At 37.7% G+C, this 26601-nt stretch overlaps 1 protein-coding gene across 1 annotated transcript in view; it reads left to right on the top strand.

Annotated features, from left to right (window-relative positions):
- Positions 1–25208, top strand: part of LOC132121714 (alpha-tectorin-like) — a 67317-nt gene extending 42109 nt beyond the window's left edge. The window contains 24 exon segments of the mRNA XM_059531435.1: positions 14605–14727; positions 15117–15238; positions 15403–15681; positions 15845–15940; positions 16032–16185; positions 16333–16586; positions 16677–16823; positions 16903–17482; positions 17610–18193; positions 18281–18845; positions 18952–19556; positions 19675–20245; positions 20397–20602; positions 20782–20991; positions 21334–21522; positions 21611–21900; positions 22136–22407; positions 22851–22970; positions 23071–23255; positions 23436–23593; positions 23692–23937; positions 24211–24373; positions 24655–24757; positions 24873–25208. Coding sequence (XP_059387418.1) covers positions 14605–14727; positions 15117–15238; positions 15403–15681; positions 15845–15940; positions 16032–16185; positions 16333–16586; positions 16677–16823; positions 16903–17482; positions 17610–18193; positions 18281–18845; positions 18952–19556; positions 19675–20245; positions 20397–20602; positions 20782–20991; positions 21334–21522; positions 21611–21900; positions 22136–22407; positions 22851–22970; positions 23071–23255; positions 23436–23593; positions 23692–23937; positions 24211–24373; positions 24655–24757; positions 24873–24976 — 6326 coding nt within the window. The 3' untranslated portion in view covers positions 24977–25208.
- Positions 25209–26601: the final 1393 nt, after the last annotated feature.

Below are 26601 nucleotides of genomic sequence, written 5' to 3'. Positions count from 1 at the left end.
ACCTGCTGGACAGAGCTGGAACAGCAGGACCTGAAAACCAATGAGAAAGAGAGAGAGGATAGTAGACATGACAACTATTTCACATTTTGAAGGAAATTGTACATTGTTACATACTGCATGCATACAACTTAGATTACATACATACATTATTTTCACTTTATGGTGTCAATAAACATTTTCAGATTTTATTAAAAGCCTCAGTGCTTCAGTACTTCTAGAAAATAAATGTTTCCTGTACAAATGCAAACGAGTGGTACTATAATACTATATAATACTATATTTACAATACAGATGTACCATACAGCCTATTCAAAATAAATATATATTTTGAGATTTTAAGAGCCACATGCCATTTGAGCTGATGGAAGTGAATATAGCTCCTATAAATGAAAGGAGATCTAGTTAGTAAATCTTTTTAAATTAGTGAGAGAATGTTTTAAACTGATGATACAAGCACAGTCCGTTTATATAATCCCTCCCTAGTGTACTATCCCAATATCATGTTAGGTCATAAAGACACAACTGTTTGCCACATAAATAGAGAGTATGTATCATCACAGGGTTGTCCTTTTTTATGTCATTATTCTCTCAGAATCTACAACTTCCAGCTCTGATCCCTGCTATGATTATAACACTCTTGATGAATACTGGAGAGACACACGACAAAACCCGTATCAGTACTATGGACAGGATGACACTCTTGTTGAATGGAGTGGCTGGTATCGGCTGTATCTGAATGGAGAAAGTGCACAGATGTCTGAGTGGTGTGTGAGTTATGCGGGATGTGGTGGTGAAACTGGACTGTATCTCAACGGCTCTCATCCAATACCTGAGGATGGAGTGGTGACCCGTGAAGTTTTGGGAAATTATATGTGGTCTAGCCAGTGTGAGAACTACATTTCCACATCCATCCAAGTCAAAGCCTGTCCAGGAGATTATTACATCTATGAATTTGTCAAACCCAACATATCAGCCTCTGGACCTGCTACATACTGTGCAGGTAAAATCTTTAATCTTTTCCTCTTCAAAATTTTTTGACTTTTTTTATGTCAGTAACAAGAGTTCATTGTCTGATTATTTTATAATTAAACATGAATTTTAATCTACTATTTAATTTAAACATGTTTTAACCAGTTAGAATCAGTGCAGTCAATTAAACATTCAGTAGGCTTCTTTGTAATTCTCCACACACTCTCATAGCTCTCCTCTACTGTAGTTCTCATGTTAGTTGTTACACAATTACTCAAATCTCACAACTCTAGACGAACCACTAACAGCACATTTCTGCTGTACGTGATGTAAATTTTAACTGTAAGTGTGTTTTGCATGTTATTAATGATAATAGATAATCACTAAATTACTCCATTCTTAATGAATATCTCTACATAACTTACCTGTCCTCGACCTAAAAATTAATCAAAACTGTTTTTGTTGTTTAAATGTTAGGACATATGTGTGTTAGACCCGTTTACTGTACATAACATTACTTATTTTGCAGGTTAAATGTATAATATTTTTCACAATGTAATACTCTAAATTGCCTTTAATGTACAATAAATGCAGTATTTTAACAGTAATTTTACAAATACCATGACAGTTGCTTTCAGTAGCATCAGCAGTGATCCTTGCTACAACTATGAGTCTCTGGATCGTCCCTGGAGAGCCAACAATGAAAGTGGAGACTGGATTTGTGATGACTCTTTCTCCTGGAATGGCTGGTACCGGCTTTTCTACAATGGAATGAACATCCAGATGCCAGAGACCTGTGTTAGTTCATACACCTGTAACACATACATCAGTCTGTGGCTCAATGGTCCTCACCCTCAGATAGAGGATGGAGTGGTGACCAGAGACGTCTGTGGAGGGGCTTATTGGAGTGGCTGCTGTAATTTTAAGACAAACCCCATCAGAGTGAAAGCGTGTCCAGGAAATTACTATGTCTATGAACTTGTGAAACCACAAATCGGGTGTTCAGGATACTGCACAGGTACGTTGCTTTTTACCACATTCTAAAGTCTTTTAAACCATTTAAAATGATCACAGTCATGTCTTGAATGTCCTTCTTTGTAGATGTCAGCACTATTTCACAGGTGGCTTCTACTGTAAGTCCAGATATAGTCACTGGATCCAGCATCATCATGAGTAAGCTATATATTTATGTTTATAAATTTAAATGCATTTATGGTAACACTTGAGATTAGGGAACACTATTTCCCATTAACTAGTTTCTAATTAGGTTCGATCTTACTAGCATATTGCGTGTTTACTAGTACTTGTAAAAGGACATATAAATGCCTTATTCTGCATAACCATATTCCTGATCCCTTAATTCAACCATATACTGTTATGATCCTTGGGTCTAGGGTTCAGGGGTGACACATAATCAAACTGTGCTTTCAAAAGAACTTCCTCAGGCTCTTGTTTTTATTGTGAGGTTAGAGGAAAACAAGCTTTGCCAGCAGATTATAAAATGAATAAGAACACTGAAATAATTTCAGAGCTGGGCCAGGCCAAAATAATAAGCAAAGTAATCTACCTTAACCCTGAAACTAAATGCCCCATCAGGAATAAAATAAACAGAGAGTGAGAGAGTGAGGGAGAGAAAGGTAAACATTATCAGTTGCTGCGGGAGCGCAACTATCCAGTGTTAGAGGGGTATGCCCCCCCCCACCCCCCCACGGTTCACAATTCACAAGTAAAGGTTTTGGTACAGTTCGGTATGTGCTATGTTTATGGAGAAACTATACTTAATTTTTTTTTTATCTAACTACGAGCAACAGCAAAATTAAATAAAATAGTGTAAAGATACAAATAAAAAAAATATTTTCAGTTTTATTTATTTTTTTAGGGAGGTCTAGCATTAGTTTTTAGGTACAGAAATTGAATAAAGTAATCAAATGTAAAACATAATCGCATATTTGACTGTATAAATTAAAGATTGTTCTTTATTAAAGTTACAAAAGCTTTTTAATCAAGGGCAGTGAGTGATTTCTTTGTTGTTGCTGTTCGATTAATATAAAGACTGTCACTTTGAGAGAATGTACTGATACAGTAGGCCTACGTTCAGCCGGCTCTGTCTGCTGTAGGATTCTTACCAAGACGGGCATTTTGACATAATTTTTGTCTGAAATTGTCCATTTAAACACAATACTTCAGAGAGTGCTTATATCTGAGTGCGTTCTGAGGCGCGGGTTTGCGCGCTTCTGATCAGCGCATGCACAAATCTTCTCACTGCGAGCGTGAGCTCTGGCCAAAATGTTTTTCTGCATACCCCTCTAACACTGGATAGTTGCACCCCTGATATCGGCAACATTGTTTTGCAGGAAGTTAGTAAACACTTGCCAATCAACATTAATATTTGCAAGCCTCCACGTTTGGTAGCAAATCTATTCATGATTCCACGGTAAACCAGAGCTATTTGCCATTTATTGTACATGCTACCTTTCAATTCTCAGCTCAGCAACCTCGTTTTTTTTTATTTTTAACTAGCTAGCCTACATATTCTGTCTGCTACATTCCCAGTGTTAGCAAACGCTAGCTAGTCTGTTAACATGAATAATGTATCTGCAAGCCTCCAATCATAGTCACATTTTAAATCCTACATGTTGCCTTTCACCATCCACTTATTTAGCTGCTGTCGCAACCCTTGCCATCTCTTTTTCCCTCTTTCCTTTTCTATTTTTAGCCCCCAATAGCTTTTTTGTTTTATCCATCTTTTTCGAGTTTCAACGACGACGCACTCACGTTACTGCTGCTCACTCAGCGCTCTCGGCACCCCGCCCACTCGCAACCGATAGCATCTCCTACCACCCAAATCAACCCAAATCTGCACATGACTCCTCAGTCTAAATATTACCCTTCTTTGTCTGAATTCTATGATGGAATAGCTATCACGTGTTAGTCCTCTAAAATGTATATTACGTTTATTATATATAACTTTTAATATAAATTTATATAACTTTTATTATTTACATAATAATAATAATAATAACCATCGCTTTGGCGCCCCCCATGGTGCGGCACCCCTATTCGCCGCATATAGCGCATACCCACGTTTTGCACCACTGATTAGCTGACTCAAGTTTTAACAGATCTTACAATCAAGGTATGATAGCACAATTTCAACAGCATTCAGCAAGGTGGTCAACATGCTCTACTCTGTCTCTCTCCCTGTCACTGAGTCACTCTTCCATTCCTTTTTTAAATATATGTCAGCACTGCCCGTCACCTATGTGTGAATGCAGAAGGAAAATTACCGGTATGAGCACGTACGAGTTCAGAACGCAGTGACGTAAGACATCTACTCCGAGCCAATCATAACAATGTGACGCATTCACGCACTGTTTACGAAAATAAAAGAAATGTCATCCAACTGGAGCAACAGTGAAATAAAAGCGCTTCTCCTTATCCGGGTGAATGAAGAATCATCTTGTTGTCATCTGAGAGGAACTGTTAGTGATTCAGTAATGTATGATAAAATAACTAACTGTTTACTGTCTCCGAGAGTAATGCATTCATGTCTTAAATATCTAAAAAAAAAATAAACGACCATCACAAATTAAGTAGTGGTAGAATTTCTTGTTCCTATTAAGACTTTTGTCAATCTATTTGGGAGTCCAGCTACTCCACAAATCCTGTAGCTCTAACCAGTGGATCTCAATCTGCAGCCCGTCACGAAATTACAAAAACAGTAATAATAAAAAATAATAACTTTAGTTTTACAACTTATATAGTTTTTACATAGGGAAAAACACATAGGGTACAAACGAGAAGTCGGAGCAGTGAAGACGAGTACTGGACATTCGGCATCAACTTTCGGTTTGCCCCGAAGATGACGAGTCAGGCAACTTCATCCTCGCGACACAGACTCAGAAAACACTACACTGTTAAAAAAAAACTGTCAAATTTACGGTAAAATACCGGTAGCTGTGGTTGCCAGGAATATTTTTAAAGGAACTATTACATGTAAATTACTATATTGCGTATTTTAACATCAACCTAATCCACTGGGCAAAGTTACATCCTGTGGACGTCTTTTTATGTCTTTGCAGACGTTGAAAAGACGTCCACTGAGGAGACAGAATGTTTTTATAATGTCATTTTTTAAAATGTTTTTTATGTCTTGTGTACGTCCGATATAGACATTCACAGATCCTCCTTACAAGGTTTTGTGACTTTATTTCTGTCAGACATTTAGAGAAGCTCTTATTGAGAATTAACAGAGGTTTAAATTTTGATACTTGATTCATTTGAAGTCACCATTGTGGTGGAAAGTGTTTGGTTCAGTTGGGATCTTGGTCCAGTTACTTCTTGTGATATCTTGTCTCTTGCTTCTGTAACAGCGTATTTTAAAACGCTGTTTTTGCGGCAAAGAAAGACTTAATTTAAATGAGCTCAGGTGCAGAGGTGGGTAGTAACGAGTTACATTTACTTCGTAATCTTTACTTGAGTAATATATTGGGGTAACGAATACTTTTCGGAGTATATTTAAGTATGGGTACTTTATACTCTTACTTGAGTAAATTTTTGGGTGAAAATCTGTACTTTTACTTCGTTACTGTGTGTTACGCTCCTCTCGTTGCAATAAATGTTATAATGCTTCAGTTTATTCCAAACGCGCCGTCTACTTTTCTCTGGGCAATGAGCGATGCCCATTCGCGAATGATTCATTCTTTTGAGTCAATTCTGTTCAAAGGCTTGATCAAACCAATTGGCAAACGAGTGAATTGGTTCATGAATCAGTTTGAATGAGTCGTTCAGTTCCCTGCCGCACGCGCTGAGCGACTGAAGCGGTTCACTCAGAGTTGTAACGTTTAAGAACATCAGCAGAGTTGTAACGTGTCTGGAACTGCACTGAATTGAAAGCAAATCTGCAAAGGCTATTATTTGCTAGCGATGGAGATCCTTATTAGATGAACACCGCGTGTGATGTCTACTGTTTAACAGGTAATAACTTGGACTACATTCGATTACAGTACACGATACCACTGTGACATTAGTTTGTTGTAACGTTACGTGTGTGGCTTATAACAGAGGGGAGTCAAGTTGAATGCAGCTTCCAAAAGACAAAAAATAGCCGATTAAGATTTTATTAATTTTAATACAATCACACCTGTGCAAGTACGTTCAGCGAGTCATATTATCAGCTGCTAAATTCAGATCTGTGATTGCTTGCTGGCGCTTAGCCAGAGATAGATGCGTTTATACAGCGCTGACCATTATAACAAATCACACATGATTCTTTTGAGCTTATTAAAGCATTGGCCAATCAGAGGTGTTCCGATGAGTCATCGCTAAAATGCCGGTGCTTCCTTCACTCGCTCCTGACTGAATACCTCTTTCTGGCGAATTCTCTCGCAGGAACAACAAAGTGCAGATGTGTGTACGAATCTTTAATTAAGATATTGATTTCACAGTGTTAACAGTTTCAGTGATTTTAATGGGAGTTTCTGAGAGTGATTGAAATCTAGAATGTCAGTGAAAATTATCTTTAATAATGTAAATGTTATTTGCTCTCTTTCTGAACAATGAAAGATTAGTAGCAATATTTATATCACATTAACTTTCAATGTTAAATTCACATTTAATATAAAGTCAGTCGTATTAAAAATATGTTATGGCATGACACCTATATCTGTTACTTAAGTAAACAGACAGGGTTTTATAATAAATTACATAAATTGGAGTAAAGGCTGATGAAATATATACATTTATACACGCACACATACATTACATACATTGTATCTATATATCTAAATAAAAATAGGCTCAGTACAGTATATATGACCCAAAGTAACTAGTAACTAACTACTTGAGTAGATTTTTTATCCGATACTCTTTTACTCTTACTCAAGTAACTATTCAAGACTAGTACTTTTACTTTTACTTGAGTAAATATTTCTAGAAGTACTTTTACTTTTACTTGAGTACAGTTTTTGGGTACTCTAGCCACCTCTGCTCAGGTGTTAACAGCTCTTTGTTGATGATGAGAAAGTCATCACATAATACGTTTTTTGTTTGATATTTTTAACCGCACCAGGAGCAAAATACCTTTCTTGAAGATGGTCAAAATGAATGCGTTTGGAATCTTTTGAGTAAAAGGTTCAAGTACTCACACACACAGACTTCTAGATTTAGCATATGCATCACAACAACGGTGAGAAACAAAAGAGCTCCATAGCACAAACTCATCCTTATTTTACAGCCTTTTTTGTTCTGATTGTCACCATTGATGTGATGCATATCCAAAATCTTGATGTCTGTTTATGACGACAACGAATGGTCTTCTAAAAATATTTTTTTCTGCAAGGTTTCGATCCATAAAAACAAATCCAGTCGCAACAATACATGACAATCTGATTTTTCTGTAATTTATCACCATTACAAGCAAGATGTGTAGTGTACACTTGATCTCAACTCTCTCTTTGTCACAATAAGAGTGTTTAATAACACACAGTTACAACAGCAAGAGACAAGCTAACACCAACAAAGAGCTGATAACACCTGAACTCTCTTAAATTTAGTCTTTCTTTGCCACAAAAACGGCGTTGTAAAATACACCGTTACAGCAGCAAGAGACAAGTTAACACAAGAAGTTACTGGACCAAGATCCCAACTAAACCAAACACTTTCCACCACAATGGTGACTTCAAATGAATCAAGTATCAAAATTGAAACCTCTGTTAATTCTCAATAAGAGCTTCTCTAGATGTCTGAAAGAAATAAAGTCACAAAACCTTGTAAGGAGGATCTGTGAATGTCTATATCGGACGTACACAAGACATAAAAAACTTAAAAAAAAATGACATCATAAAAACATTCTGTCTCCTCAGTGGACGTCTTTTCAACATCTGCAAAGACATAAAAAGACGTCCACTGGATGTAACTTTGCCCAGTGGATTAGGTTGATGTTAAAATATGCAATATAGTAATTTTCATGTAATAGTTCCTTTAAAAAAAAAAAAAAAAAAAGTTAAATACATGTGACTTCATCCCACAAGACTGCTAACGTATGAAGGTATAATTAACACTGGATTTATTTAACATGCATTATGTACCATGTGTTGAGTTCAGTGTAAAATGCATTGAGTAAAGAAGCTAATATACAAGACTTGGTATGTCCTTGTGCTTTGGACACAAACTTTCAATAATAAAAAAAGTTATTTGACCCGTGGTATGGTCTTTTATTTATTTAGACGACTTGAATAATAAAAAGTTGTGGCCTAGTGGTTAGAGAGTTTGACTCCTAACCCTAGGGTTGTGAGTTCAAAACTCGGGCTGGCAATAACACGACTGAGGTGCCCTTGAGCAAGCCACTGAACCCCCAACTGCTCCCCGGGTGCTGCAGCGTAAATGATGAACACTGCTCTGGGTGTGTGTGTGCACGATGGGTTAAATGTAGAGCATGAATTCTGAGTGTAAGTCTCCATACTTGGCTGAATCTCATGCCACTTTTTTTCACTTTAAAATTGTGTATGCTTATAGATAATAGGCCTTGTGTTCAGTAAACAAAATATATTTTTTTCTGATATTTTTAAGGTTAACATGACTATTTATGTTGTGACAACTTATTATTATTATTTTAAGTTGGGTGGACTTTAGTCCCGTTTGTTAAGTTTACTCAAAAAAAGCGCTTGCGATAATTTGCCTTATTTTTTTAAGTTGATGCAACTTTTTTTTTTTTTTACAGTGATATATTATTATATCCATAAAACGCTATGTTGCATTTTTAACATAAAATTACTGTATAATTGACAAATATATTAGTTTTTTTCTACCATGATTTTGGTAAAAAAATACGTTGTCTAATGTAAAATTTAGGGTTACAAAACCAGTATACCGTATTGTCTTTTACAGATTCCACATTTTTTCCACGGTATATTCCTGGCAACCACAGCTGCCGGTATTTTACCATAAATTTGACAGTTTAATCTGTATATCAGTATCTGAATTTTAAAATAAAAAATACTATCAATTTTATTGTCTTTTACTGCTGATATTTGCTTTTTTTAAATGGTATTTACTGGTGGTATTATTACGGTTGACCCTATTTTTTAACATCTTGCATCTGTAAATATGGATGTTTTTGTTTGCTTAAAAATCTACAGATTTATACTGTGAATTCCAATGTGCACAACCCCAAAAGATGTAGTTTTACTCAAATAATACCGTAAAATCTACGGTTTTCAGACATTTTCAACATTACAATATTTAATTGTAAAATGTATGCATATTTATTTGTTTTCAAAGAAAATATTTATAATTTCAACATTTTATTACAGTAAAAAACAAAGTTTTATCCAGTCTCACAATTAACGGTTATTCAATCTATTTAATAAAGTAAAAGGAAGTTTTTGGTTTTACGCTCCATTACCGTTGGAATTTGACGGCGTTTTGCTGTATATTTTACTGACTTTTTTACAGTGTAGTTTATTGGTAAATAATTGAAATATATTTTTACTATTTCGCTCTGTCACATTCATGGTAATTACATTTTTCGGTGCTTTGCGCCATCTTTTGAACGCAAAACTGTTCAGCTGCGCAACCGGTTGGCTGACGACACAGACTATATATGATATGAATTTGGATCAGCATCTGAGGCTAAATTTGTGAACACACCTCTGCAATGTCGCGCGTCTTACAGACTGCAATTTACAATCGCAACATCATTGTGCTTTTACTCTTTTCCGAATTTCACTAAATTGGTCAGCTCCCGACAGCATCGGGTGTTTTATTAATGGCGAGTATAATTATTTAAACCAGTCATCTATTACGATGTCTATGTAACAAAAGTAGTTGCATGAAAGCTAAAGTTTAAAACACTGACCGCATATACTACTAGGGATGCACCGGTTGACCGGCCATAAATCGGAACCGGCCGGTTTTTGATTAAAATACGCGATCGGCAATCGGCCGGTTTTTGGTCTTTTTCGGCTGATTTTTCCGGAAGTGCGCTCGCGTGCACAGACTACATTGTAATGGTTCGCTATGTCATTTGTGTGGAAGTATTTCGAAATCTGTGCGCAGGACACGGGCAGCCGATCAGCACTGGAAATGCAGAGCTTCATGTCTGAGGCACAGATAGCAGGAAGCGAACAGCCGTTGTTGTCTACTGGCGCACAAATAATAGGCCCCTTTCCTGTACACTGAAGCTGCAGGAGTGTATACTGTCTGCGCCCTGAACAAGAGTAGACCGTGAAAAGATGTTCAGATCAACTTCTCACGTGCTGGATGAGAAACGAAACCGACTAAACTGTGACAAAACTGAATTTTTTTTTTTTTTTTTTTTGTAAAGTAGAACTTGCATACACATTTGAAAAGCCAGAAGTACAGGTCAATTCTGCATTAGGATGATTATTTTTATTTTACCTTGAAATTACATAGAGTTAATTTGATTTAAAAATCACCTGCTGTAGCACACTAAAAAAAAAGTGTTTCATTCATCCAATTAAAACATTTTAGGGTAATGATTCACATCTATATTTTTTTACTTGAGACAATAAATTATTTATTTTTCATTGGCTCAAGTAAAAAAAAAATAGATGTGAATCATTACCCTAATTTTTAATTTTTTTTTGGATGAATGAAATACTTTTTGCATCTTTGTTTTATTCGCACCAACATTATTTGATTTTAACATTTTGGAATAATGTATTTATATAGCATACTTTTATTTAGTCTCACTGGTAAAGACCTTTTTTAAATTTAAAACCAAATTTAAAAACTAAAATAAATACTGAACGCTGATTAAGAAACATCTTACTGAATGTGTGTTGATTTTGTTGTTTGGATTGTAGAACTACAGTTATTGACTTTAATGTCACATGGTTACAGTTAATCTTTTAATTTAAGGCCCGTTCACTGTAGTTTCAACACAATTCAAAAACAAAAGCTAAATGCTGATGTCTGTACCCTCTGTGTTTGTACTGAATGTAGGCTACTTACTGTGCAGTTACTGCCGTTAATTTCAGATGGTTACGGTTATTGTTTTCAATAGCCAAAAGCCAGTTTGGCCTATTAAATACCAAATAAACATCTTTTTTATGCACAGTTTCCTTCTTTCTTGTTTATTGCTTAAAGATAATTGAAAAAAATCGGAAATCGGTATCGGAATCGGCCAGTTTGCCTGTTAAAAAATCGGTATCGGAATCGACCATGAAAAATCATGATCGTGCATCCCTAGCATATACCCCTTCTACGGTGCCCGTTGTGACTTGTTCGGTTTACTTAGTTTTGTCATGGCTATAACATAATAACTCGTGGGAACGTGATAATATGTTGTGGCCACGAGATATTAATTTGTGGGAACGTCATATTAACTCGTAGGAACATCATATTATGTCGTGGCCACAAGATCATTTTGTCGAGGTAACGACATCCTTATGTCGTGGCCTCGAGATGCTATGTTGAGGGAACAACATCCATTTCTCGTGACCACGACTTCTTATGTTGAGGGAATGACATGTTTTTCTTGTGGCCACGAGTTTAATACGTAAACAAACCTGCATGTTCATAGCAACCCAGGATTATCAGAGATGGATTCATTAATATTTATTTAGAATTAATAAATTAATTAATTTATTATTTTTAAGAGAACTTACTGGTATTTTGGAATGGATGTGCGAATGCTGCTTTTCCAGAAAAAAAGACGGAATGTCATTGACTGTGTGAACAGCGCATTTTTTAATTTACCCGTAAAGTCGTTCCGGTAATTTTACGGCAATTTACTGGTATTACTGAATGTGAAAAAAATGAAAGTGGCAACTTTTTATGCAAGAACTTTTAGCTTCAGTATCACACAGTTTTGTTGTGAATGATTTAACAGTCTCTTGATTGTTCACTGGTAAAGACTTGCACTTATGAAGTTCTTCAGTGAAGTATAACTTGTTTGTTTTCACTAACAGATTATGACCCGTGCGAAAACTACAATGTACTCAACAACTACTGGAGAAGCACACTCAATTACTGGTCCATGTATGGATACATCTCTGGTCATGATGACAATCGTGTAGAATGGGACGGCTGGTATCGACTCTTCATTAATGAGTCAAGTGCTCAGATGCCTGAGTGGTGTTTTCTTTACATGTCATGTGGAAGCATTAGTTCTCTGTGGCTTGGTGGTTCTCATCCTCATCTAGCAGATGGAGTTGTTACTCGTGAAGTTTTTGCCTCTCGTGATTATCAGTGCAGTCGCTACAGATCTGAACCAATCCAAGTTAAAGCTTGTCCTGGAGATTATTATGTCTACAAATTTACCAGACCTACTCTTTCAATCCCATTACCAGTGTATTGTGCAGGTATTGTATACTTTCATTCATCTTTATATATGACATGCTTAATATCAGTTGTACTGTTGGTTTTCATATTATTATATTGAATAAATTAAATCTGATGTATGTGATGATCTTTTTCTACCTTTTCATAATAGTACCTTTCACCACCCCAAGTGTGGACCCCTGCTATAACTACACCAGTCTGGATGAGCCTTGGAGAGCCACTGACAACTATTACTATAATAACTATTACTACAATTACATGTGTGATTATAATGTGGAGTGGAATGGCTGGTACAGGATGTTCTCCAATGGTCAAAATGCCCAGATGACAGAATCATGTGTTAATAATGGCATGTGTGGCACTTATAATCCGTTGTCACTCAACGGCACTCATCCACAGCTGGAAGATGGAGTGGTCACCCGTCAAGTCTGTCTCCCATGGAGTGGTTGCTGTGATTACACATCCCACCCTATAAGAGTCAAAGCCTGTCCCGGAAATTACTATGTTTATGAGTTTGTCAAACCAATGTTTTGTGGAGCTTACTGTGTAGGTGAGTATTTACTCATATGTACTTTATTAATTTATTTTTCTGGGGTTTGTTTACAAATTATTCACTTAGGGAAATAAATGTAGTAAATGTTCTTAAATGTTCTTAGTATCAGAAGCCTCAAACCAGTCGACCCCATCAGTGTCTACAACAACAGAGAGTATACCACCCACAGAATCCATTACTCCACCAATCACAACCACTGGTAAAGTATTGTCTTGTTTCATTTATAAACTCTCATGGGTATTATTCTGCACATATTTTCATTACACACAGTCTCTAAAAATTGTTCTGTTTCTGTTGCATTAAACAAAAATGTACAGCAAAATTAATGTAAAAGAGTAAAACTCATATAAAAATTTGTAATGCAGTTCACAAAATGAGAATGCAATATAAATGAGAAGCAAAAGACAACAGTTGTCTAAAGACTCTCTGTCGTAATTGACTGATTATGTTGCTTCTCTAACTCTATACATTACAGTATATATAGACTTTTACAGATGGTTAATCAGAGTAAAATACTGAACCAAAGTGTTGTTTTATTCATAATGAAAATCATATCACCACTGTTTCTCAGACGTCTTTAGATTGCTTTCATAAACTCAAACTGTTTGCAGTCTCCAACTATCAGAGGCAGGAAATAACCCAAACAGCATGTATACTCATGGATAAAAGATAAAAGTCATAGGGAAAATCGATAGCATTTCAAGTTTATTTATTGATTGAACTGACAAGAGTTTGATGTCATAGCTGATTTGGCACAAAGAAGATTTATTTTTTCTCTCCACGATAGGACCCCTTATAAGTGGTCTATATATCTGTCCAGACTGCCCTGTTCCTGGATAGGTTTTGTTTGTTTATTTTTATTTTTATTTTTATTTTTTCTGTCCTTTGAAATTAAAGCCCATCTAATAAACAGACCTTTTTGAGCACCTGCAACTGAGTCCCAGTCTCACTCTGACACTATATGTAGACCAGCACACACAAATCCCTCATTGCAAATAAGAGGTGAAATCGTTTTCAAATTGTTCTTCTCAATTGCGAAAGGGCTCATTTCTGGCACCTTGAATCATGTTTCTTTTTCACAGCAAAATAAAAGATGTTCAAACTCAAGAGAAACTATCTTCAGCTTTGAATAACTAAAAGCAAGAGAGTAACAGGGAGCTTAAGAAAAAAGCATTCTGAAGATTTCATAACACTACTTCAGTTGTACAAAGAAAAGTAAATAATATTAATTAAGTCAGGAACATTTATGTTTTTAATGTTTCCATATCACCAGCTCCTCCTGTTGACCCCTGCTACAACTACAATGTCCTGGATGATCTATGGAGAGCCACCAACAATCAACATTCCTCCGAAGGAAGATGTGACTATTGGGTCAGCTGGAGCGGCTGGTACCGTCTCTTCATTCAGGGTCAGAGCGTTCAGATGCCAGACACATGTGTTGAGGAGTATAGTTGTGGCACTTATGCTCCACTGTGGCTGAACGGAGGACATCCAACAGTTGAGGATGGAGTGGTCACTCGAGATGTCTGCGGTCACTGGGACAATAACTGCTGCTATGTCCAATCCAATCCCATTAAAGTCAAAGCCTGTCCAGGAGGGTATTATGTTTATGAGTTTGTGAGTCCAACTACATGCAATTTGGCATACTGTGCAGGTAAATATTAATTTCCATGTGTCCTTGGTTTATGAAAGAGATAATTCAGATTAAATATATATATATATATATATATATATATATATTATATTATATATATTATGTTTATAATTTTTTTCAGATGCAAGCAACATTAACACCACATATACTACTATATATACAACCACAGCTGAAACTACAACCACAGGAACCACAACCACAGAAACCACAACCATAGAAACTACAACCATGGACATTACGACTGGTAATATATTGTAGTGTTACAATTTGAAGGATTATTGTTTTGCATGAGCAAATCAGACCCATGTTATATGTTTGTGATGCATGTAAATAATTCAAAATAATCCATAAAGTTACATAAGCTAATATATTATCAGCTATATTAAAGTAGGCAGAAGGCCATAGGTAATCACAGGCACAGCCATGATGACATACAGTCATATTGCTGTATCATAATTATGCAAAGAATACACATATTACATTAAGGTAAATTAAAATTGAAATATAAATGAAATTTAAATGCCAGGGAATCAGAAACCGATATTTATGTTGTTGCTAATTAATGTTCAATATATATATATATATATTATTTTATTTTTTTTCCTCTCTCAAACAATGCCATTATTATTGCAGGGCCATTTTATCCATTTGGAACTGGAGACACAGTGAATGGACGCAGTGATGATGGGAGTTCATCAGTTATATACTTGCAGCAGCCATTCATATTTTTTGGACAAACATACAACCAAATTTATGTAAGTCACTTTGGAATGGGAGGATTTTCAATGCTGAGTGTCTGTAACTGAAAAAAAAGTAAATGGGGAAAAGGACTGTTGACTGCAGTTTACATTTCTGTGACAAAAATGTTGTGTCTTTTATAAGAAATCTGCACATAATAATAAGTCCTCTTCTATTTCAGGTCAACAACAATGGACACTTGACCTTTGACGGGGCATGGGGCAGCTTCTCTCCATACCAGTTCCCAGCCTATGGAGGAAAAGACCTCATTGCTCCATTCTGGACAGATATAGACAATCAGTTGAATGGTGTCATCTCATATCAACAGTATACCTCTGGCAGTGTCCTTACACAGGCAACCCAAGATATTAACCAATACTTCCCTGACTTGAGTTTCTCTGCTTCATGGGTCTTTGTTGCAACATGGGATAGAGTTGCTTATTTCTACAATTCAGGAACTGTAAGTAGCCCAGTTTGTTCCATGGAAGTCTTCCGCTACCTACATAAAAATAAATAAACAAACAAACAAATAAATAAAAATCAGCACACCACATAACATTTTCTTTCTTCCTTTAAAAATAATCAGACTATTTCTTTTTTTTTTTTTTTTTTTTTTTTTAAAGGAAACATCTTTCCAAGTGGTTTTGATTTCAAATGGCCATCTTTCATTTGTTGTAATGAACTATGGTGCAGTTGCTCCAACACAACGATATGTACAGGTATGCATAAGATGACAAGTTGATATGATAGGTATTGCATTTTCAATGGTTAACTGAATAAGCAGACATCTGGATGTCTTCCAATCATTAGGCCGGTTATGATACTGTCGACTCAAGCGACCATTTCTCAATTACTGGATCCCTCCAGAATGACATCACCAGCCTACCACACAGCAGTAATGTCAATGTGCCAGGCAGATGGGCCTTCAGAACCGATCATGGATCACGGGGCTGTCAATTTAATGGTAATGTTACTGCCCTAACTGCATGCCATATTTGCTATTTGCAGCCAAACTAAGAATGACCTATTCAAATTGAATTGTACCATGCCAGTGAACTATAGCCGAGTCCTTCCAGTAATTACACAAATGATTTTAGGTTGGCTTTTACAGGTTTGCCAGTGCAGCTAGGAGACTATTTCTGGAGTGATGCCGCCTGTCAGGAAAGATGCACCTGTACCAGAAGAGGCCTCCAGTGCAGCTTTGAGCCCTGCACTTTTTCCCAAGCTTGTCGTCAAGCTGCTTTCCAATACTCTTGTCAGAACATTCAGCGGCAAACATGCACCATCTCTGGTGATCCTCACTACTACACCTTTGACAATCAGATTTTTCACTTTCAAGGAACCTGCACATATGTTCTGTCTGAGGTTAGTAATGTTGCTATAACTTTGTATTTATTGTATAGAATCGACAAGACTGGGGATTCTTTACTGATACTGATTTTTGACACTTTATAGGCTTGTGGAAATGGTTTGCCGTACTATCGCATTGAGGGAAAAAATGAGCATCGGGGTAGCACACATGTGTCATGGACTCGAATGGTCAGAGTATTTGTCTATAATGAAGAAATTGAACTGGTTAAAGATCACTATCATGAAGCAAAGGTAAGTATCACTGTTTTGCTGTAATATTGAGTTCAGCCATCCTTCCATTTTCCTAATTTTTTTTGTCAACATTGTCAAGGTTAATGGGACCTTTATAGCAACACCATTCACCCTCCACAATGGCTCCATCCAAGTCTATCAGTCAGGTTTTTCCTTGGCCATCAGCACAGATTTTGGTCTCCTAGTTACATATGATGCATATAGCTACGTCACCATCTCTGTACCTTATGACTACCAGAATGCCACATGTGGTCTGTGTGGAAACTATAACCTACATCCTGAAGATGACTTCCGTTCAGTCTCTGGGGAGATCTTGAGCTCAGATATTGACTTTGCCAACTCTTGGAAGGTAGAGGGAGACACAGATCCTGAATGCCATGATGTCAGGTGCACAGGTCTAGGTTGTGCGGTTTGTACTGCCAATGAAATGAGCCTTTACAGTGACACAAACCACTGTGGGATTCTAGGAGATGTTTTGGGGCCTTTTGCATCTTGCCACTCTGTGTTTTCGCCACAGACCTACATAGAGAACTGTGTCTATGACCTTTGCTTAGGAGGAGGGTACCAGCCGATATTGTGCCAGGCTCTCAATGTGTATTCTGCTCAATGCCAACAACAGGGTGTACAACTAGGGCAGTGGAGACAACCAGGATTTTGCGGTAAGTGCCTTGTTATGTCTTCAGTAGAACTTAGTTTTGCATTCAACTTTGTGTAACTGAAATATCTGTGCAGTGTGAAAGATCATAGAGTTTGATGCATATTCCTACTTCTGCCCTCCATTTCCAGAGATTCAATGTCCTGAGCACAGTCATTTTGAGTCCCAAGGAACAAGCTGCCCTGCCACATGCAGCAACCCATTTGCCCCAATTAACTGTCCCCTGCCTAATCAGGAGAGCTGTATTTGTGATGATGGGTACATCCTCAGCGCTGGGCAGTGTGTAGCTGAAGTAAACTGTGGCTGCATCTTTGAGGGCTTCTATTACTCTGAAGGACAGTCGGTAGTGTTGGGCGAGGACTGTGGGAGGCAATGCATTTGCAATAGCAGGTCAATGGTGTGCGTTCAGCACCAGTGTGGTCCAGCTGAAGTGTGTGGACTCCATAATGGTGTAAGGGGATGCAGACCCATCAGTTATGCTACCTGTTCAGTTGTAAGCCTGGGTTCATACCACACCTTTGATGGACAAACTTTTAGATACCCAGGAGCTTGTGGACTGACCCTTGCAAGAGTGATGGGGCCATCCCAACTGCCATACTTTGTATTGACAGTTGAGAAAGTACCCAGAGGCCTTCAAGACTTTTCTAGGTTCCTGAAGTTTGAGACAGGGGGAACTCATATTTCCATTGAATTGGGAGAAGGTAGCAATGTACAGGTTAGGCAATGTTTTTTTTTTTCTCAGTATTAAACCATTATCTCAAACTCAAATGCTAGATCAAAGTCAGAATTTTTGTCACCTCAGGTGGATGGACAGATGGTTGGTCTACCTATAAGTGTTGGTTCCAGTCAAATCCATATCTATCACAGCAGTGCAAGAGGTTTTGTTTTGGAGACAAACTTTGGAGTGACTGTTAGAGCTGATTGGCCACATATTGTCCGAATCACTGCACCAACTACTTACAATGGTACACTTGGAGGTCTGTGTGGGAACTTGAATGGAAATGTTGAAGATGAATTCCACAGCCCGGATGGTGTGCTGCTGGATGACTCCCAGCTTTTTGCAGACAGCTGGCGTGATGGATCCCTTTCAGCCCACTGTGAGGACCCAACTGACATGTGGGAACCAGGTCATTATCAGAATAGGAGCGAGTTCAGAGAGCACTGCAGCATCATGGCCATGAATGATGGACCATTTGCTGAGTGTAGCAGAACACTAGACCCTTGGCAACGGATTGAAGATTGCATTCAGATGCTGGAGCGGACGGACGGTGCTAGGGAGGCTCTATGTGAGGCCCTGCGAGGCTACACACTGCACTGCCAACAGAATGGCATCGGAGTTGGAGAGTGGAGGAGTTTCACCCACTGTGGTTAGTATCTTGTAATATGATAAGATTTTCAGAATTAAAACTATATATATCCTTCAAAGTGCTGATCATTCATTGTCATTTCCATGTTTTATCTTAAACCTCCCAGATCCGAACTGTCCAGCAAATACCCATTTCGAATTGTGTGGCACATCCTGTCCTGCATCCTGCCCTAGTCTCTCATTTCCCTTCCAGTGCACGCTGCCATGCCAGGGGGGATGCCAGTGCAATGATGGACTGGTGCTGGATGGAGATCACTGTGTTCCCCCCACTGGCTGCGGCTGCCACTATGATGGGCGGTATCGGCAGCCTGGGGAGCAGTTCTGGCATGGTGAAGAGTGTCAGTTCCTGTGTGTCTGTGATGGAATCACTGGAAATGTCCGTTGCACACCCTCATCATGCAGTGAACAGGAGATCTGCCGTGTGGTGGATGGGGAGTATGGCTGCCATCCTCATCCACATGGTAGCTGTTATGCTTCAGGAGACCCACATTATAAGTCTTTTGATGGAACATATTTTGACTTTCAAGGCAGATGCCGATATGTTCTGGCCAAAGTATGTGATGACACTCGTGGTCTACCGCACTTCCAGGTCGATGCAAAAAATGATGGGTGGCATGAATGGCCAGTGTCAATAACTGTCGAAGTTTTTGTCAACGTCTCTGGGCACCTTGTGCACATGTCACAGGACATGAACGGTTATTCTGCTGTTAAGGTAAGCTGTTCAAACTTACTGAAATTTTCCATGGAGTATTTGTAATATGAAAAACAATATTGTTCTAATTATTCATTGGATTGCATTGCATAAACCATCTCTATTTTCCCTCAACCAGGTTGATGAAGAGATCAGAAACCTTCCCGTCTATCTTGACTCTGGTCGGGTCTCTGTCTACTCCACCGGACAGTTTATATATGTCTCATCTGACTTTGGTTTTGGTGTCAGTTATGGTGGTTCCTGGCAGTTAAACATTATTGTGCCAGCAGACTACAATGGAGCTGTGTGTGGCATTTGTGGCAACTTCAATGGCCTTCCCGAAGATGACTTCCTCACTCCTTCAGGTGTTCTGGCACATTCAGCAGACCAGTTTGGGACAGAATGGATGGTTGAAGATGACACGTCATACAATCATGACTGTGGAGGCGGTGTCATTCCTGGCAATTGCCAAGATGAGAGCACAACTCTGATCTCACAAGCCTTGTGTGAGATCATCAGGGACAGTCAGGGTCCCTTTAGCTTCTGCCATGGTTATGTCGATCCACAAGCCTACTTTGATAACTGTGTGTTTGATGTGTGCATTTCTGAGAACAGTAATGATGTCTTGTGTCACTCTGTCCAAGCCTATGTGAGTGCTTGTCAATCTGCCAATACTGTTGTCTATCCCTGGAGAGAAAGTGCATCCTGTGGTAAGTACAGTCTGTAAAATATGTAAAAATACCAACCACAAATGAATTTGTTTTCTTTATTCAATGAGTTTTCCCCTTTTATTTCAAAGATTTCATATTGCACATACTATTAATTGCATTCTACAAATACATTTTGTTGTTGCATTTCTAGTCATGGAGTGCTCCTCAAACATCCCAAACAGCCATTATGAGGTGTGTGGCACAGACTGTGGCCATACATGTGCCAGCAGTATTGATGCTAGCTGTGAACACACATGCTCAGAAGGTTGTTTCTGTGATGAGGGATTTGTGAGGAGTGGAGGACTCTGCATATCAGTGGAGCAATGTGGCTGCTTGTATGATGGATTCTACTATAATGTAAGGATTTAACTATTATGTTTTCATTTAAGTATTATCATATAGGGGCAAAGGATAACGAGGCACAAAGACTTATGATGATGCTGTATTTTGAAGGGGTTTTTTTGTAGGTGAAAATACTCATTGACATTATGTTATGAAAACGTAAAGTACATCATTATTATTATTTTTTTTTATAGATTGGTGAACAGTTCTGGGATTCAACATGTTCCCAACGCTGTCAGTGTTTTGCTCCTAATGATCTACGCTGCTCTGCATCTGTCTGCCCAGCGACCATGGATTGTGCGGTCAGAAATGGACATCGTGACTGCTACAGTCCAATGTCTACCTGCACAGTCTGGGGTGACCCCCACTACATCACCTTTGATGGAGCTGTGGCGCACTTTCAGGTATGAATTAGTAATGTCTGCAATTTTTTTCAACAATTACCTTAACTGTTGTTTTATGACCCAATTCTAGGGGACAACTTCTTTAACAGTCAAGTTTATTCAAAGGATGGTTATTGGTGTTAGACTATCTAAACAAATTTGACTACAAATATATTTACATACTATACAAATATATAAAATATACTAATATACTAAATATACTGCATAATATTTTACATAGCACTGAAAATTATTTTATTTGTGAATTTATCTAATGTCTTACAAGAAACATCTTGGTATGAAGTTGCAGCTGTTTGGCAAATGAAAGAAATTAAGGAGACTTTGTGCATTGTGTTCTGTTAGGGAACTTGTTCATATGAGATTGCTCAGACCTGTGGTAATGTAACCGGAAATGATCTGGAGTTCCGTGTGGTGGCCACCAACAGGCACCGTGGGAACATGGTGGTATCATTTGTGTCTGCAGTGGATGTTTGGTTGTCTCAGCATGGACAACAGACGCACATCACAATTGGGCAGAACAGGAGAGTTAAAGTAAGTTGGACTTCAAATGCTGTCAATGTAAAAAATATTATCTTTCACTTTCTTTTGAGATGTTGAAATTTTTATGATTTCCTTCTAGGTTGATGGGACTGCCATTGACACACCAACATATCAAAACAATGATCTTGTAGATATACGTGAGGAGCAGGGATTCATAATTCTAAATGCTTTCAATGAATTCATGGTCCATTTTGATGGACATAACAGTCTTCTAGTCAGAGCAAGTGAAAGATTCTATGGATCTCTATGCGGAATGTGTGGAAATTTCAATGGTAATCCTGCAGATGACAAAGTGCTGCCGAGTGGAGACCCCGCTCCTGATGATAATTCCTTTGGCCACAGCTGGCAATCAGACACCAGCATTCCAGGGTAAGAACCATGAGACGTTAGGACAGCTGCTTTTACCTGGTCAGTCATTCTCAGGCTTATTTTGATAGAACACTGGACAGGGAAAAAGGTCCAAAGGATTACTTTTTTCTTTTGTTTACTATATTTAGTATTTTATAGATAATGTTTGTTGTTCACCTGTGAACTCTTTCTTTGTCCAAGAGATGAAATAGTGTAACCATTTAACTGACCTTCATTTTTTTCATGTGTTCTTCAGCTGTGGTGCCGGAGACCAGACAGGCAATGCTGATGAGTGTCCATCCAGACAGAGATATTCTGATCTCTGTAGTATTATCACCAACACCACTGGCCCCTTCCAGAACTGCCATCTTCATGTTGACCCTGCACCTTACTACTACTCTTGTGTGTATGATCTGTGTCTGTACACACGTGCAAATGGCATGTTATGCTCAGCTGTTGAGGCCTACGAGACAGCTTGTGCCATCTTAGAGATCCAGATCCCAGAATGGCGCTCAGGTCTGCGGTGTGGTAAGTCTTGTTAACATGTCATTCAACCAAGATTATTTTTTGACCAACTGCTTCCAAATTTATTCAGTCCATGAAAGAGCTTTGATTCATGAACTGATTTTGACAATTTTGCTAATCTAGCCTGTAACAAACCTGACATTGCTAGTTCTTAAGTGCAATTCCACAGCTAATTCTTAGACATATAGAGGGTGTTTATATAGATAATTTTAAAATAAAGTAATAAAATCCCCCTGAAATTTAATTCAAAATTTTAAATGTTAAAAATCGGTTAAAATGGACTAACAGACAAAAAATTCTAACACGCTAATATTTGTGTATCTCAGTGGGAAAATTAGTGAACATTTGAAATTCACTTTAAATCGTTAGAAATGAATGCTGAGCTCTGGCCCAGTTATTATGACTCAATGTCTGTGTTATATTTCATCTATGTCTGCTTCTCTTAGATGTGAGGGACCGCTGCTCTGAGCTCAGCTGCTCGGAGGATGAGTGGTGTGGAAAGAAAAGTGGTGTCTATGGCTGTTTGTGTAACGATGACCTACCCAGACCTCAAGCTGACTCGTTTGGTTGGTAAAATTCCACAACAAATATGAAACATGATTTTTTAAAACATTTTATTGTTTAATATTTCTGACAATCATTATATTTTTTTTCTCTCTCTCTCAGACTTCTCAGAAAGCTGTGAAAGCAGCTCTGGCTCCATGTCTGTGTCTCGCTGTCAGCTCTTTGAGGCTGGTTTTCCAGCTGACGTCTTACACCTCAATGAACCCAGCTGCAGAGGAACAGTCCGGAATGGCAGAGTGGAATTCCATTTTGATAATGATGAACATATCTGTGGCACAAATCTTCTGGTAGGATATATTATATATAATCTATTCAAATACATCATCAAAACATTTGTAGTGTTTGATGAAACCAATAGAGTTGAATCAGATGATACTTCTTGAACTTTTGGGGGGTTTGTATTTTTTAAAGTTTTAAAGTTTTTATTGTTTTCAAGTCAATCAAAATGTTAAATATGTTGTTCACAGGCCAACGGCACCCACTTCATCTACAGTAACTATATTCTGGGGACACCGAGGTCAGAAGGTCTCATCAGCAGAGAGAAAATCCTCAAGCTTTCTTTCAGCTGTGCTTATCCTCAAACACAAACACTTTCCATGAATGTGGAAATCAATCCACTGGAGAGGTAGGAGTCAAATTCACATTTGCTGTTTTATTAAAGGAGTACAATTATAGCCATAAAGCAGTGTAGTTTTAACACAGGTCTATCCATTATTTCAACAGCATTGTGCACAAGACTCTTCCCGCTGGAGAAGGCAGATATCAGGTTCGGATGATTCCATATGAGGATGATGAGTTTACTCGGCCCTTCACTGGTAGAGTGGATGCAGAGCTGGACCAGAAGATGAATGTGGAAGTTCGTGTCGAGGGGGTTGACAGCCGTCAGTTTGCTCTGGTGATGGACACGTGTTGGGCTACACCTGTGAATGATCCTGATTACAGTCTCCGCTGGGATCTCATCCTCACAGAGTAAAGCTTTGCTGTTTTATCTATTCTTTAAAGCTCAGTCTTAACTCACTATAACATAAAAAAGATGATTGATCTGCACATAGACTGATTAAATATTATATTTCCCTTTAGGATGAGCTGATAAATAATCTTTCAGTACTAATGCAAAGACTTCCATTAATTTATTGTGCATATAATGCAAATGAGTGATGGTTTACAGGAAAGCGTTTATGATTTGAATGTCTTTCAAGTTAAATAATTTGATTTGTTGATTGTTATTGTTAATATTCTCAGGTGTCCCAACCCAAATGATGACACAGTGGAGCTGCTGCAGAACGGCGTCTCGACATCCAGCCGTTTCTCCTTCAGGATGTTCATCTTCACTGCAAACTCCACTAAACTTTACCTGCACTGCGCTGTTCACCTGTGCCTTCTGTCAAGCAATCGCTGCTCAACGGTGAGTTTACAAAACCTCTCAGAATTATTAATATATTTCTGTGTATAGGACTTATGTATTGAATCCATCTCCATGTAATGGTTAAATTGTAAGGATTTAAGAATTTACCACTGATAAAACCCTGTTGATCAAACATTAAAAATTGGAAGGAAAATGTTACCCTTGATCTCCATGGTGGTAAAGTTTGCCTTCTGCTGGAGACGTTGTGCATACCTTTTCATGTTTGTGCAATGATATTTAACAGGGATTCACACAACTGGATTTTTGCATTTCTCTTTTAGGACTGTAACTCTGAGCACCACTGGAGAGAGCGCAGGTCTCTGGACTTCCATGACAGTGCTTCCATATCCCTGGGTCCTCTGATGTTGTCTGAAGGAAGCACAGGTGATCATTAAACTTTATTAATTAAATATTTATTTATTTATTTTAAAAATAAAGGTTTCTGTTGATTTCTGCACTCAATACATTACATTTTACTGCATTTGTTCCCTGTCCACAGATAAGTGGGTCCCACAGCAAGTGAAGGTTTCCGAGGCTTCTCGTCTGTGTGCTTCTCTGATGCTTTTACTTGTTCCTCTGTTTGGATTCCTGAACCTGTTTTAATGTTTTCCTTCAAATATAATGTTATCTTTTACATGCTTAATTTCTAATGGCATTTTAATGAATATCGGAGGGTAAATTTCTTCTTGTCATAAATGTAATTTTTTGTTCCATATTCAGTTTTATATTAATTGTTCTGTACTAAATGAATTTTATTTTACTTGTACTACATTACCAAAGACAATCAGATTCTTGTTTTTTCTTGCTTAATCATGCAAAATTATTAAAAAGTAATTCCTGGTCTGCAGTTGCTTTTTTATTATCAACCTGTTCCAGATCACTTTCTAATTATTTTAAAAGTACACAAAAACTAAACAAAACCCAAACAGGCTGAGTTGTGAGGTACAATCTCTGACTAAAATGTTTGCCATATTTGAATCATGATAGAGAGTCAAGTGATTTAATATATGTCTGTATGAAGAAGGTAAAAATTGAATTTATTATAAGGCATATATTATAGGGACACAAAAATGCTGTTGAAATTATCTAGAAGGTAAAGGTTGACACAATTGACCACAACATTCTTTTGCATAGACTTGAACACTTTGTTGGCATTAATGAAAGTGCATTAGCATGGTTTAAATCGTACTTATATGACTGCCATCAATTCATAGCAGTGAATGAAGAGGTATCATATCAATCACAAGTGCAGTATGGAGTACCTCAAGGCTCAGTACTAGGGCCGCTACTCTTCACACTTTATATGTTACCCTTGGGAGATATCATCAGGAAACATGGTGTTAGCTTTCACTGTTATGCCGATGATACTCAGCTCTATATTTCTCCGCGGCCCGATGAAACACACCAATTTGAAAAACTAATGAAATGTATAGTCGATATAAAAAACTGGATGACGAGTAATTTATTAATGCTAAATTCTGAAAAAAACAGGGGTGTTAATTATAGGAGCTAAAAACTCTGCATGTAATAACCTAGAACACTGTATAAGACTTGATGGTTACTCTGTCAATTCTTCGTCATCAGTTAGGAACCTAGGTGTGTTATTTGATCGCAATCTTTCCTTAGAAAGCCACGTTTCAAGAATTTGTAAAACTGCATTTTTCCATCTAAAAAATATATCTAAATTACGGCCTATGCTCTCAATGTCAAATGCAGAAATGTTAGTCCATGCATTTATGACCTCAAGGTTAGATTATTATAATGCTTTATTAGGTGGTTGTTCTGCACGCTTAGTAAACAAACTACAGCTTGTCAAAAATGCAGCACCAAGAGTTCTTACTAGAACCAGAAAGTATGACCATATTAGCCCGGTCCTGTCAACACTGCACTGACTCCCTATCAAACATCGTATAGATTTTAAAATATTGCTTATTACTTATAAAGCCCTGAATGGTTTAGCACCTCAGTATTTGAATGAGCTCCTTTTACATTATAATCCTCTACGTCCGCTACATTGTCAAAACTAGAATATCAAAATCAACTACGGGCGGCAGATCCTTTTCCTATTTGGCGCCTAAACTCTGGAATAACCTACCTAATATTTTTCGGGAGGCAGACACACTCTTGCAGTTTAAATCTAGATTAAAGACCCATCTCTTTAATCTGGTTTACACATAACATACTAATATGCTTTTAATATCCAAATCTGTTAAAGGATTTTTAGTCTG

The sequence above is a fragment of the Carassius carassius genome, chromosome 39 (assembly GCF_963082965.1).
Source record: "Carassius carassius chromosome 39, fCarCar2.1, whole genome shotgun sequence".
Lineage (NCBI taxonomy): Eukaryota > Metazoa > Chordata > Actinopteri > Cypriniformes > Cyprinidae > Carassius > Carassius carassius.
The sequence above is the reverse complement of the archived record's forward strand: the minus strand, read 5'-3'. Positions and strand labels throughout refer to the sequence as shown.